The sequence below is a fragment of the Apiospora hydei genome (genome assembly GCF_038363865.1).
Source record: "Apiospora hydei strain CBS 114990 chromosome Unknown utg000004l_segment0_segment0, whole genome shotgun sequence".
NCBI classification, from domain to species: Eukaryota; Fungi; Ascomycota; class Sordariomycetes; order Amphisphaeriales; family Apiosporaceae; genus Apiospora; species Apiospora hydei.
Window position 1 is genome coordinate 9,043,126 of NW_027117363.1, and position 15,464 is coordinate 9,058,589.

The following is a 15,464-nucleotide window of genomic DNA, read 5'->3' on the forward strand; positions in this document are numbered from 1 at the left end:
TTACCACCTGGAGAAGCGGTCTTGTGCCAGCACAATGGAGAGGCATTGATATGTCCGTATCTACGGCTTCGCGAGGGCTAATAAGTGCCCATGGGAAAGCAGTGAGGTGCCAAAGAGCATCTACCCGGGGGCAAACCGATTGCTGCCCCAACCAGCGGTCAAGCAATAGGGATTGGTAGGCTATACCAACATATCTCGAAGGAGCGTCAGGGAGATAGTCTGATTGCCTTGGAGACAGGTGAGGAGGATGTCTGCCTCATCGAAAGGATGGGCTTCGTTGACCACCATACTGAACATCGGGCATTCGCAGGACACCAATGTATTGGTGATGCTGCCTGACAGGTCGATGCCTAACTCCGTATGAGGACAACGGAGGCAGAATCCATATCCTGCGGAACACCTCTGCCTGAAGGCTTTCTAACACAATTGTCGTTTTCCCGGTTCTGGTTTCTTGTCGTCACATAAGTAGTTATGTAGTCAACATGAACCAAGGTCAAAGCTACTGCGCGACTTCGACGTACGACGTCAACCAAGGTCAAGACCACTACGCGGCTGCTGTATTTGACGCCAACAAGGACTGCTACAAGGAGTTTAGGGTCCGCATGTACATGGTTGTAGGTGTTGTAGTTGTGATGGAATGGAAGGAGTAAGCAGGACAAGCCCGCAGAGTGCTGCTCAACAATGGGAGAGCTACAAGAAGCCCATGGTGATGAAACCAAGAGTCCTTGTTTCTCGTTCTCAATCTGACGTTGGCGTAAATCTAAGTTCCCCCTTCTTTTTGCGACAAGTTGGGAGCGCCCGAGGGGACGTTTCTTGATGAAAGGTCAGTTTGCTGTTTCTTGTCTTAGGTATGAGCTATGAATTGATGGCCCTCCGCAACTTCACAAATGGCTTGTGGCTGAGACTCAAGGCTTCAGTATATGATATCCGGCAGTGAGAAACTTATATACATAGGAAATTTCTGGGTAATAGACCGTGGGCTTCAAACGGACCCCGGGAGCGGTGATACCTGCCGCCTTGGACCAACCTGCCTGCAAACCGATACCCCAACACACAGGTCCTCATGTAGGATACAACTCGCCTTTCCGATATTTAGTTGGATACTCGACCGTTCGCCTTTGAGTGGTGGAGTGCCCAACTGGACCCCATATGGGCGTCGCCGAACGTGTCGCGGAGATCTTGCCACTTTGGTCGCTGTTAAGAGGTTCTATGAAGGGTAGAGAGAGGGGTGATATAAATTGAAGTCAAGAACACATACGTCTTGGTATCATATGACGTACTCTTCGATGCGATGGGCCTAGCCCGTCACATCCACCCATGACTTGAGGCCTGGTAATATATGTAGGGAGAGGCTCTCTCATATGATCACGCAAGTCCCTAATGAGAGGATAGAGTGAACGTGCTCGCTAACCCCTTTTTCATGATTTCGCCAATCACGGGGCGGTATCTTCCCCATGCTAGAACAGAAAGCTTGAGGGATGGTACTAGGAATTCGTGATTGCACGTACCTCTCTCCTTTCCTCTCGGACTGGACGTTTTCCACACACACACAAGTCCCGACACTCACGTATCACCGTCTCACGCAGTCGTGGGCGCTACCGTCAGTTCATTCCAGCGCCATCACTAGTGCTTTACTCGTGCTTCTCCCTTCTTATCAAACGCAACATAATTAAGATTTGAACAAGACATAGGTTGTGGACGAATGCATATCAAGGATTTCGATTACCTCCTCCCGGCATCTAAAAACGCCAGCTTCTCGTGGGAACTGATATTCTCTGCCCGGTGATCTGACGGGATATTGATGGAGACGGCGACGAATGGACTCGGGAGCAAGTCTCGGGACGGAAGATGGCCGACGACAACAGTCGGTGAGCTCCCGCGCCGAAAATTCACGAAGTAGCAGTAGCATGCGCTGACGGTTTCAAGTCAAGACACCCGTACGTACCACAAGCACATCTTGCCGCGATAGAACGAAACATAACAACATCTTCCCTGCGGGAGAGACGTATACGGACCTTACTGGCCTGTTCGGTGCTCCTGTGTGCCCGTAACACCCATACAAGCACATGCGCACAACACCATTCCTTGACGTGGGATGGGTAACTTGCCAGCTGGATGAACGAGTGCTCGCCTTTTTCGTCTCCCGTTTCGCCTCTGCAGTGCGGTGAATAGGCCTCGAGTCTATGGAGACATTCGAACGTTGTACTATAGACTCACTGGCCCCTAATACATCGCTTAGCTGCAGCGGCCTCACACTGGTTTATTGGTATCCCACGGGAAGCATTGACGGGTGGGATGTATCAGTTGTGATCCGTATTTTGCCGTTGATGCTACTTGCCATAAGAGACCAACTAGCGCGCAAGGCTCTGGTATCTCTGACTACCTACACTGCGAATACTACATCTAGCCCTACGAGAATGGAATCATAAGAGAGACGAGACCACCTAGTCCCGGGCCCCCAGTTCGGAATTCCGTCAGACCTCCTTGAGTCCCCATGGGTAACGGAGCGTCCGAAGTTCAATACACCGGACCGCAACGCGATGCCACGTGCTACGACATGCCGCCGGGCCTCCTTCCATCTCCGGGATGACTTGTGCAGACAAGAGGAGCGGACAGCTGGTCACAACCGCGTCCAGGGTGTACAGTAGCACAGCAGGTAATACTGCAATTCGTCCTCCGAACACATCTTCGCCAAGGACGGCGGAAGTGTGGTTTCGTCTCTTACACGTATACTCATCTTGTTCTGGTGATCAGAGTATGCAAGCAGTCACATTGCTGACGGATCACAGAGCACTCGTATCCAAACCAGCAACATAATGTACCGAATCCTTCTGTGCTACATAGCATCCAGGAATCTGTAATGTATAATGGGCAAGTATCATATAATCTATCTGGCATCACTTATAGCTACGCGGTGCATATCACCTACATAGACAGTGCACGACGACAGGTCACATCCAAATGCCACGCGCAATGTCAGTGCCTTCTCAAGCCCATCGAGCATACATTTGAATGCTTCGAGGGGCGCACAAAACGACAATGCCTACTCCCGAAGCTTACAAGCCGTCTGTGTAGCCAACCCACAACCCAAAGCGATCACAGCTGCGCCGGGACGCAGCATATGCCGGCGATCACCCGGCCGCGATATCCTGACTGCACTGCAGGTCGCACGGAATCTCCTTCGGCCGAGCGCAGCGGCGGCTGGCTGCACGCATGAACGAACAAAAGGAATGTTCGTCAATGCCGTCGGCCAGGTCACGATTTGCTGCAAGTCGCTCGCCGTAATATCTCAACAGCTGATCCCTGGAATCTCTCCCCCGAAGGCCAGGCCCCGTATCATGGATGCGCATTTTGTCGCACACACACACACAGAAACCAGATACGATTGGAGCCTAGATGCGGTGAGCCGTTCAGCACAAGCCGCATGATACAATATAGTAAGAAAGCACTGTCAATCTTGAAGAAGGAGATCGTCAAACATCAAAGCTTGTTGAGGTCACACTTGCTGGCCTGCGTACTCTCAAAAAACGTAAGTGCGCTCTAATTAGGTAGTCACAACAAGTGTGTTCCATGGAAGCGAAATCGAACCTCGCTGTCTCATCAGGTTTTGCTCCGGGGGCGCGTTCGTCCCAGTGCGTGGCCCCGTCGCTATGGAGATTGGCGGCAACCGATCGGGTCCCGAAAAGAGCGGAGAGGGAGAGAGGACTGCCGTGATGTCATTGCGAGGCCCGGCAATGAACGTGCCGCAAAGTGGTTGCCCTAAGAAAATCGGGGGAGACACACTTCAAAGGATTGCGCTACTGTTAGTGCTGGGTAACGGGTCACACAATTGATAGCGCTGACACTCTCACTCTCACTCGGCGGTGTAGGGCGTAACACTCGTCGTCATGTTTCTGAAACCAGAGGCCAAAATGGTTCGGCGCATCAGTGTATTAGTGGTGAATAGGTACTACTGCCCAGACTGGCACTGCGCAGTACTTGCTTCACTTACATCGTGTAAGTGAGCAAGTGTACTTTGAGTTCCACGCCGCATCGCGGACACTGAAAATCCCGAGTCGGATCCGATGATTATCGCGAACACTGCCGACAATCCCGAATGGAACCTCTACTACATTGTACACTGCAGCAATAACGCGTAAAACGCAACTCTCATTTCAACAAAAAATGTTGTGTGCACAGTGACCAACGACACGGAAATAGCCGGCACAAAAACTGGTCCATTGTGATCGACCTCTGGTAGTTCAATGTCACATTAATCTCGTGGGTGACCAGGATGATGCATGGGCACCCATAAGGCAAATCGTGGGCTTTTCTTTTCTCTTCCCTCCCTGTGCCTGTGCCTGTCCAGTCCTGTCCACCCCTGCGTGCTGCGTGCGTGTTGCCCCTCTGTTGCCCATTTCTCCGAAAATAAGATTGCGCCTCCCGCTTCGATGGCGCACGAACTACGTTGAGAGAGGACGAGGCAGGCAGTGAGAGCGAGAGCTCAGAAAACGATCGATACAGTGCTGCAGTGGTATGGTGTGTTCTTCTACAGCACATATATAATTCTAATTACAACAGAAACAGGACCAGTCCCTGCTCTTAATAGCCCCGAGATTCCCAGATCTACCTATCTGTTCGCCTGTATGAGAGTGAGACCGGCACGATGACCGAGAGTTCCTTGATATTACCTGATCCGGTAGGATCACTCGAATATCTCACTTTGCGCAACTGATCCAATCCCCTTACACAAATCAATTTTAAAGTTGACTTTCGAGCCGGCTTTTCACACTAGAGTTCCAGGAACCGGTTTGGGGCGCATGGCCGAACTGTCTCGGGCTGTCATCCCTTTCATGTAACTTTATCGTGGGTGCTGACAGAAAGGCCAGTGACGGAAGGTGTGGCCGTTGCATCCACACACTTCATTGGCGCGTTATTGACAGCAAACATACATTTTGCATTTTGGCAAAAATACACTTGACACACTCATTCGAGCAGCAGGCCGTTGTTGTTTTTTGGTTTGCCTCTCGCGAGATTTTTGCAAGATGTGCACAAGCACGCGAAATTGGAGATCGTCTGCCGATGCTTCCCTTTCGGTCAAATGTACCAGAACCCAGAAAGTGGTGGTTGATGGAACGACTCGATGGATCATGGAAAGATGCAGCGACTCCTCACCAGAGCGATGGTGCGGCTCCAACTAACTAGTCGCTGGCATGGCTCATGGTGGTAGTGGTATGTAAGGTACATGCATCTTTTAATTTTATGAGCGTGATGTGAAGACATAACAAGCCAATCATCGACGGCCGGCAGATGGGGAGGAAAACATCAATGGGAACATCTGCAGGTTGCGGGAGGTGTTCACACTTTCGCCTCCATGCACTTACACGCAGCAAGCAGGCAGACAGGCAGGTGGTGTGTAGTGTCCTTTCAATTGATATTCGTTGTAATTGCCGATGCCCACCCGATGTTTTCGCCGTTTCCACCGTGGTGTGTGGTGTTCATGTCCGTTGAAGCCGTCTCATCCACTGGCCCTGTAAGTCTATGGAGCTAGCGTCGACAAGACGAACTGTTGAGAAACCTGTTATTCCACCCCAAGCCAAGCAACGTACAGCGTACAGCGTACGAACAAAGAGTGTTCGTCCCAATCAATGATGATAGAAGCAAAGAAGCCTGGCCAGCAGTTGCAGAACCCTGTTTCCTGGTTGCCCATGCTACAGGATGCGCTAAAGGTATCTCATGAGCTGTTCCCGCATGCAGTACAGTAAGTAGCCAAGCCAGCCGTAGTGCACACGACGAAGACCTTCGGCTGCTCCTGTCGTTCTGTTGATGTTGGTTGGCTGGGTTTGAGACAGCATCCAAGCCACGGCCCCGAGGACGAGGATTGCATGTTTGCTTCTCTCATGCTGTCTCTGGTGTTTAGGGTCTCGATCTTCTCGTGGTATCATGTCGACGAAGCATTGTAAGCGAGGTGAGAACCTTATTGCGCACAGACGGGTTCACTCATCAATCAATCAAATCCTCAATCCTCCTCCTCGCTTCAATGTCCTTCTGGGTAGCAGAGGTAATCTCGCCGGGGAGGAAGAGGCCAGGCCTGCTGTGATTGGCTCTGCCCGTCGCTAACCCACTGCCGATCAATTTGCTCCACCACGTTTTATTCTAAGAAAAAAGCTCCTTCATCTCTGTGCCTGGCCGATGCCCCCCCATTGGCTCAAACCGGCGAAACTGTCGAGCGAAATGAACCTGACTCTCGGCATGGAGCCCGTGGATGGGTGAACATGCCACTGATTGGCCCTCACGGTTTGGATGATGCAGCGAAACGCTTTGCAATTGTTACCTGCCCGTCTCTATCTCTCGATCTCTCTATCTCTCTCCCGTCTGGGCTGTTATGTGGTCACTAGACTGTTAGATTGTGACGGCTCGGCGATGCACGAGGTCACGCAGTCGACGCAGAGGGTGAGATTCTGGTGCACGACATCAATGATGTATGTATCACAGTCGCATATGACCTACATACATACATACATTGACTTCTCTGCGCATGCTGCAAGTCCTTTAAGTTGGGAGATGCATGCTACCCATTGACGTATGCTATCCAAAGAGAATGCATACAGCTCTCCCGGCGACATACCAATTGATTCTCTGAGAGGAAGGTTACAAGCTGCTGCCCGGCGTCTGCAGCACCTAGTCTCTTTGGCGGCGGCATCGACGAATCCCGTCTGCCACTCTGGAGGTGTGTTTGAGAAAGCCGTGACCCCATTCGACGGCCCCATGTGCAGATCGTTCCTTTTCGTCTCAGCCCCTCCGACCATCTTTTGTCGATTCCGGCCGCACTAGCTGCGCAGACCTCGAAGCATTGTCGTCATTCCCACGACTTTGCTTCGGCCCTGCCCTGCTTCCGGGGCAACAGAGGCCAAAGAGTGCTCGCTGGCAAGACGAGGGTTAGCAGGGAATCTAAGATAAGCAATGCTGGCAGTAGATTCGGCCCTGGTAGTAGAAGATGCCCTCGTCTAGTAAAACCGACATTGGATTAATATGTTGCAGACTGCCCAGCCAGCCCTCTTTTCTTCTGTCAAGTCCTTCATCAAGATCTTGCGTGTCCAAGATCCACATGCCATTCCATGTTCTTTTCTTCTTCTAGTCCCGATAATGCAATGCGACAATAGTCTCGCGATCTCGGCCGCCGATTGTTGATCGACTTTCTTCTTGCCTGGCCTTGCCTTGCCGTGCCTTGGATTGCATCCGTCCGACCTGGCCTTTGAGCTTCTCTCCCCCCTGCCGTCGTCTCCGCCTCGGAACAGACCTGGCGGCTTTACACGCCGCTCCCAGCTCATCTGGCCTAGCTTCACTTCTCAAACATGGCCCACCGCGAAATAACTGGGATCTCTTGAACCGTTTGTGTCGAACTGTTCCCGCCCGCCTAAGCCTCCCAGGAGTTAGCGGGCCCCAGGCACCACAGCCAATCCCACGCCTCACTGGGGGCCGACTGGGAACGGGTAATCCAGCAGCAGCATTTTGGCTTCCCTCTGACAAGCACCATCGAAAGTCTTGGCGCTTGAACCTCTTCTCCTGGACTAGTCGTTATTTTATTAGTTAGTAGCTGCTCCTCTATCTTGACGATATAATCTAAAGGCTGTCCCGAGGACGCGAAGCGCCTAAAAGAAACAGGGAGGGCAACGCAAAAAAGCAAGGAAAAGAGCAGGCATTCTATTCCAGCCCTCCGAGTTCAGCTTTGTCTGACTAGTTCATGGGCAGGCCGGCCTACTCCATTCGTTCCCTTGCAAGTGTTGATCAAAAAGAACATTGTTGCGACTATCTATTTACACTGGAAGCCTTTCCTACTCCTCGAACCAAACCCGAACGAAATCTTGTCCAGTCAGCGCTATCTATCTATCATCGTCACCACCACCAACCACGCCAACCACCAATATCGTTTCCACGGGAGGACACTTTTTGGGGATACGACTCGATCGATTACGCTGAGACACAAATACACCAAACCAGGAAACCGATCCGCCGACCCGTGGGCGCAGTGCAAGTCCCTTTCCTGATTCGGGCGCCCTGCATCAGCTCGTTCGCTCGCTTCCTGCCGTAAGCGCCAGCCAGTCAGCATAAGCGCAATTCGGGACTTATACACAGTTCGGCACAAAACGCCTCACCTCACCTCACCTCGCTATCGCATCCCAAGAAGGATCACGGCGCTTCCGGGCCACGGCCACTCGAGCCCATACCATTGGCTCGGTGCAGTTCCATTGGGGGAATTCCTGGGCAATTACAATTAGAACCTCGAGTCAGCCAACTGATTGGATCTTGCGTCTACTGAAACATGTCGGCAGTGAGGGCCAACGTGTTTCATTATTAAAGTCGAAGCTCCAACAAGAAGAGTGTGCAACAAACTGCGCGGCTACCTAAATTTGGTCGGCAAACCCTGGAATAGCGTCAAGACACCCTGTTATATCCAAGTTCGGCAATGGACGGGCTTGGGCTTGTCTCGACTTCAAATATGGGCGAATCTCGATCCCAGCCCGAGGCGACCATGGATCCCTCGACAACCCTCTTTACATTTCTGCTGTGAGTCTCAGGCATTTTCGTATCCCGTTCGTTTGGGCTTGTTTACATGTTCGTCCACCTGCTCATTTTGATTGCGGGCGTTTTCTTCTTCTGGAGCCGATGCGCCTCGTCGTCGTCATTATTGCCTCTGCCTTCCCGTTCGAGTTCCCTATCCCGCATTAGTTCCCCCTTCTCTCTTCCCACCAACCCGACAACTCGGGCATAGGGCTTCTTGTCTTGTCAGCCGTGCCCGTCCGTGTGCCGTACGAGACAGGCCTTGTCTTATTACTCCCCAGCTCAGCAATTCCCCTTGTTGGTGCGGTAATCTACGCAAGGGAGAGACATTGCCAAGGTCGGCTTTTACCCATTGGGCCAGCCAGCACGGAGTACCCTGCACACATCCTGCACCCTGGCGCCGGCATTGAATATTCATTGCATTCTTGCTCTCAATAATCAGCCTTACCAATTTCCCGGATGGCACCGTACGAGGCAATCTCCTCAAGAACTGGAAGTACGCGGAAAGGACAAGAAGAAGAAGAAGAAGAAGAAGAAGAAGAAGAAGAAAAAAAAAAACACATTGTCCACCATTCCCGGTCGATGGCTCATCAATACTTCGCTTTTTGGTGGCTATTATACCCAATCTTATACAGCCTATTATGACTGAGCAAATTAGCCCCGGTCATGCCGGTCGGGTACCTGGCAGTCTGCCATTGGAGCAAGTCGCCCCCCCCTGCGCAAAGTTGTGCAGCCCGCCACCACGCACCACGCACCCCGGCCCATATCCTGCCCGCCTGCCTGCCTTTTGCGCCGCATCCGGCCAAGGATGTTGTGCGGATGGGGATGGTGGTTGGAACTTGGCAGCAAGTGGGAGAAGGAATGGGTGCCCTGTCGCCCAAATCCCCCATTGCACCGCCCAAGATCAGCTGACGACGGTCTTCTGGCGGTGTTGATGTTTCTATTGATTCTATTGAATCCATCGACCCCGGATTGACCCACTGCCGAGTGCGCAATGGATAGGATGCAACGTCTTGCTTGGGTGTTGGTTGGCAGGCAGCCTTAGCCCTACCAGCACCAGGTACTGTACGCCAGCACCAGGTACGCCAGCCTGCCAGTAGCAGCCGGTCATGTCATGTCATGTTCAATTTTGATGGATGTCCTTTTTGATTTCGTTGTACCCTGCATTAGTCGCATGCATCCAGGCACACCCATTTCAGAACAATACATGCTGACCTTGCATTAGTCGCACGCATCAGTCCATCCAGTCCGTTCAGTTGTTTGGGTCCTGGGACAACTTCTCCAACCCATATAAGATGGAGCGGGACGCACGCCGTTCCCGAGGACAATGGCGAGGCTGCCACACCTTTCGAGACATCGTCTGTGATGGTGATCAGAGCTTCATTTCTCCCAAGCGAACCGGTGGTCTCAGAATGGGTCAGACATACTACTACTACGTAAGTACCAAGCCCTGACCGCAAATCGTCCCGTGTATTGTTCCTATATACGCCCGTACCCACGCACTGTACAATACTCTCTGGCGCGGTGAACTAACACCAGGCAACAGTACGAGATAGACGGGTCAACTGAGACACACGATCCTGCCATGCCCAGCACTACGTCTTGTCCCTACCTCCCGGGCCAGACTGTAAATACCCTCGACGTTCCTACTGAACATCCTTCCCGTCACAGGAGTGCTTCCATGACTTCCATGACTGCCGCCGACTACAGGACCATGAACCCCATGGACAAGTTCAGATCTCCCCGCCCGGCACCCACGGTGCCCGGCATGGCCCGAAGCCTCGTCAGCTCATCACCAACAGAGGCGTTGCAACTTCACAAGCCTTTACCTACACCGGAGGCGTTGCAACCCCAGAGACCTTCACGCTCACAGTCGCCCACGCCACGCTGGATCTCGGCTCGACGACTATTTGGCCTGAAGCCATCCAACCGTGGTAGCAGTGCGGACCGCAGTAAAGGTGCCATCCAGAGTGATAATGAGGATACGGCCTCGGTGAAGAGCAGTCACAGCAACCACAGCAGTCAGAGCTACCCGTCGGAGCGTAACACGCGGAGCACCACGCCCTCAGGCGGCAGCCGGTCACGCGACATGTCGCCCGAAGCACTACGGAGGTTCCTCTCGGACGACATACCCGTTGTCACTGCGCCTCCCGTCGAGACTAACATTGGCCTCTCCATACCCGAGCAGATTATGGAAGAGAACGAGGACGACGACAACTTTGCTAGCCATGCTGCTGCCGAGGTGGCACCCAGCACGCTGCTGTCGCCTCCACCTTTCCTCCGCAGCTTCTCATCACCATCCATAACGTCCTGCCTGAACGTCTCTTCAGATACCATCGTGCCGCAGCAGGAGCCGTCCACAACTGTCCGCCACTCACACTCGACGGCGTTCAAGCTGCACATCCCCAAGTCTCGGTTCTCCCTGTCATCGAGCTCATCCGTCATCACGACGCCGTTCTCGCCCACCTCGAGCATCTCGCGCGACTCCCACAGCTCACGCAGCTCGCGGGGCGCCAGCAGCTCGTCGTACTTTGGCGGAGACAACGATGAAGACGACGAGGAGGACGACTTGGACGACCGGCGCCTCTCGCGCGAAGACGAGAAGCTCGGCAAGGAGCAGCCGTTCGCGGGCTACAGCCTGCCGCCGCAGACCACGGCCGAGGCGGGACAGAAGCACCACTGGGACGCGTCCGTGGTGACGCAGACGGGCGACTTGCCGACCACCGGGTCACCTCAGTTCCTCGCCCGCAGCGATAATGGGTTGCCTTTGTGCAACAACACGACGCTGCTCAACCTACCGACTATCGATGCGGGACTGGATGACCTTTCCAGTGATGCGGGGTGGATGGCGGATATTATCCGGCCGCGGGAGTAATGAGATCCCAGTAGGGTCTCTTCGCTCTTCACTATCACACAACCCCGTCTCGCTGGGAGGGACGGGACTAATATTTTACTTACGACGCATCACCACACTATTCAGAGAACAATATGGGTTGGTTTCTGGTATGGCATCTACTGCAGTCAATGCGTCATTGTTCGGCCAGTATTGCTTGTCGTCATCTCATTCAAGAACCGACAACATTGAACGATACAACCATGTACGCTTTAAGCTACACCCCCGCCGCCATGATTGAAACATCCCTTCGCCGCCGAACTCGACGAACTCTTCCATCATCGCAACCCCGGAAACGAGTGCAAGCGATGGTTTCGTTGGTGGGGCTTTCGAGAGGCGGTATGGCGGGTTCGGATTACGGACTAATATCAAAGGATGATCTCTCCAAACAATTCTGGATTAGCATTCGACTCCACTGTTCGAATCATTTCCAACAACAGGCGGTCCGGCTTGTACGAACACACAACAACAACAACACCAACAACAGAACCTGGGATGGGAATGTACAGACTTCTCCATCATCACTAGGGACACCACTTACTACTACTACAAACGCTACGGTTATACGACGATAAGGATATATATATACACATATAGGACCTACGACGGTGGGACGGAACGGAACGGAATAGGATTGGGAATGGTAACTCGGGGATGGGGACGGATGGACATATATATCCGAGTATCATTGGGGTCATTGGGTCAACAACGATCATGGCCTGGGGGGAACACATATACCCACCAACAACAGCGACACACTTTAGAAACTGTAGCGAGAAGAAGCACAGCAATCAGCGACACCGTTAGAATTATCATTATATACCACAATACCATTTTTTGCTTTGTTACTTTACTTATTTACTCTTTTGCCTTCTCTACTTGTTCTTTTCGTGACCATGCTTTGCTCAATACTCAGTCGACATCTCATTAAAGAATATCGGCTTGAATCATGCGAACCTGGGACGCTTTACGAAACGCGTCTCTACCCCTCTCCTCGACCTCCTGCACGATACTCATCCCACCGCACAATCAAGCCAGCCTGTGTGAGCGGTGGGCTATCGCCGTCTTTTTGTCGGACGAGAAAGAGAGACAGGTAACGGTGGTGGATACGCCAGCCCAGCCCAGCCAGTGAGGCCTTCAGGTGGTGTGGTGTGGTGACCTTATCCAGCTCCCAATGTCCCACGCCACGTCTTCTGCCCCCTTCGATTCCTTCGTTGACACGTAAGTGTGGGTGTGCGGTCTAGATCTTATGTGTGCGCACGCATCCATCCCCTCTCGGGACGAGGTTTGAATGGATGGGGAGGGTCACTTACCTTGCCTGGTGGGGGGCGCGGGCGGAGCCCAACGGCCGGACAAACGGGGATGCGATGGGGTTTCGACATGCAGGGCAGGGCAGCGGAAGAATGCCGGCGGGTGGGTGGCACCCGGGCGGGGTTTGTGTCTTATTAGATGTACCACGTACGAGGATGAAGTGATTCGAGGATTGGAGATTGGACTTTCGCTTCACCTCAATTGATGGTGATGGTGATGGCGCCGGGGGTAGGCGACATGGGGGAGTGCCAGCATGGTGCTGCTGGCTGCATCGGAAGGGAGGGCATCCGGCTGTTGACAATGCAGGAGGATCAGGGGATGTCTTGTTGGGGGGCTTGATAGTAGTATGTAGTGTTTCGCTCGGATTTTCTCTTTCCCTCCTGACGAACTTCAACTTACGTACCATTTCTTCATCTCCTGCTCTTTCTGTCGTATGGTTGCCCAGTTCAGCATCTACAGTCCACTGTGAACTGTCGGTAAGGTATATCATCACCAGTAAGTCTTTCTCGGTGTCATGAACCCAAGCCGTATGGGCAAGCAATCACTCAAGGTGCAAGAAACGTGTTGAGAAGTTAATGATCAACTGAAAGAATAATGATAATGATTGAGGGGGTATCTATCTTCTTATATGAAAACTACATTATATCCGGAAGCGTCAATCCATGATCCATTCCGTGATCAACTCAGAATCAACGCTCTCCATAAGCACTCGGCCAGATCCGTCCAAGGAAATAATACTACTGCCTGATGCCATGCTGGCTGGCTCATTCTCAACGAGGTCAGGTCACGCCTCTTTCTCTCCTCTCCGTCTCGGAGTCCCACGCCGCCTGCCATTTATATCATCTTAAACCGCCTCATCGAATGAAACGCCAACCGCCGCGTCGGCGTCCATAAATACCTCCGCCCATCAAAGTGCACATACGCCGCCCCGACCGCGAGCCCCGTGAGGTGGGCCGCGTGCCCCAGCGGCAGCCAGGGGATGCCGACGAAGAGGCCGTACATCTCGAACGCCGTCAGGGCGAGCAGGGCCTGCTGCGCGGGCAGGCTGCCGGGGACGAACATGATGCCGATCTCGGCGCGCGGGTTCGCCATGGCGAAGGAGGCCAAAATGGCCATGATGGCGCCGCTGGCGCCCAGACCCGCCGACAGTCGGCCCGCCGGGTTGGGCCAGACGGTGGAGAGGTGGTGGCCCAGGCTCGCGGCGAGGCCGGAGCTGAGGTAGAAGGCGGCGAAGTGGCTGTTGTGGGGGAGGAGGAGACCCGGAGATTAGTTTTACCAGGCAAGTAATAGAAGGAGAGGGGATGTTCATTGAGGCTGAAGCAGCCGAAAGATCATGGGCTGGATGAGTGAGAGAGAGGTGTGGTTTGACTGAGCTTACCTGTTGCTTCCCTGGAATATCTTGTTCTGCTGTACATGAGGCGCGAACTGGGTCAGGGCATACATGTTGAAGCCAAGGTGCAGGAGGCCCGCATGGCCGAACATGGAGGTGAAGAGGGTGTAGTTCCGGCCCGAGGCGGCGACGTGGGCAAAGTAATCCCACGTCGACGGGATGAGGTTGTTGAAGGCGAAGATGCCGGCGTTAGTGCAGAGGGCGGCGCGGACGACGACGCTGGAGTTGGTAAGCCATGCGGGCTGCCACGCGTCGACGGCGCTGCTCCGTCGTGGGTTTTGTTGGCCGTGGCCCCAATAGGAACCTCGCACGTGAGACAAGGCCCGCTCGGCTTCGAGCTGCTCAAACGTCATGGACGAGGACGAGGACGACAGCCAGCCGGAGCGGGAACGGCCATGCTTCACTTCCTGGACGTCGCTGTACACCTCGTACGCGGCGCAGCCGAGGTAGGTCGCGCCGATGGCCGTGGTGCACCAGATGGTTGGGCCGAGGACACGAACAGGGGGCAGGCCGTAGTAGGCACCGCCGCCCGAGGAGCGGGAGGTGCCGTAGGTGCCGTACCTGCGCCGGGCGAAGATGCGCGACGGCAGCTTCTGAGCCAGCCACCAGCGCAACATGTTTGATGCTGCTGCTGCTGCCGAGATTGTTGGTTTACTGCCGACTGGCTGGCCGCAAATGATACAGCAAAGTGCGGCTTGGCTGGCTGTGCAAGGACTAGCCGGTGGTGGTGTAAGTTGGTTGAGTCGTATCAATCATCAATCGCGGTGGAGCCACAAGGAGCGAAGGGAGCGGCGGATGGGTCGCTAATGGCGCTCTCCTACCTAGGACCGGGCTCCTCCTCTGGGATCCTCCCAGCTGAATGAGCTTGGAGGCTCCGAGGTCGAATCCAACTGGACGGCGGACTGTGTTTCTCCGTTTAAGAGGCTGCGAAAATCCCTGTGCAGGGTCGTAGCAGATCGGTGATTATGTTGCGCTGCTATTTCCTTCTTTCTCGATACTTGGGATGGTAATGCACCTGAATCTCCTTCAAGATCGGGTGATGTTACCCACGCTGCATTGAAGTCGATTGCGGTTTAACATCCAATTCTGAGATAGCAAAGTCATCAATCGAAAGGTCTCGCCCCCAATGAAACGACCAACAGTGTGGCTCATAATTAAATTGGGACCCCGCGTGGCTTGGGAGGTTTATGCAGTGGGAAATCTGCAGCCAACGCCTTTGGCACCCTGGACACATCGACCAATGCAATTGGAAGTCCAGCAGCAGGCCTTCTGGCAGGCCCTCTAGCCTCTAGGCCTTTCATCCAGTCAATGCCAGCATCCAGCATCCAG

General features: G+C 53.6%; 2 protein-coding genes across 2 annotated transcripts; one reads left to right on the forward strand and one right to left on the reverse strand.

The window, feature by feature from the left end:
* Positions 1 to 9,796: 9,796 nt before the first annotated feature.
* Positions 9,797 to 11,416, forward strand: PG997_005302 (uncharacterized protein; the record flags this gene model as incomplete). The annotated part of the gene is made up of 2 exons (XM_066809617.1): positions 9,797 to 9,977; positions 10,088 to 11,416. The coding sequence occupies exons 1-2, from the start codon at positions 9,837 to 9,839 to the stop codon at positions 11,414 to 11,416; spliced, it is 1,470 nt and encodes a 489-aa protein (XP_066673235.1). The 5' UTR covers positions 9,797 to 9,836.
* Positions 11,417 to 13,579: 2,163 nt separating this feature from the next.
* PG997_005303 (uncharacterized protein) lies at positions 13,580 to 14,752 on the reverse strand (the record flags this gene model as incomplete). Its single annotated transcript, XM_066809618.1, has 2 exons — positions 13,580 to 13,982; positions 14,124 to 14,752. The coding sequence occupies 2 exons, from the start codon at positions 14,750 to 14,752 to the stop codon at positions 13,580 to 13,582; spliced, it is 1,032 nt and encodes a 343-aa protein (XP_066673236.1).
* Positions 14,753 to 15,464: the final 712 nt, after the last annotated feature.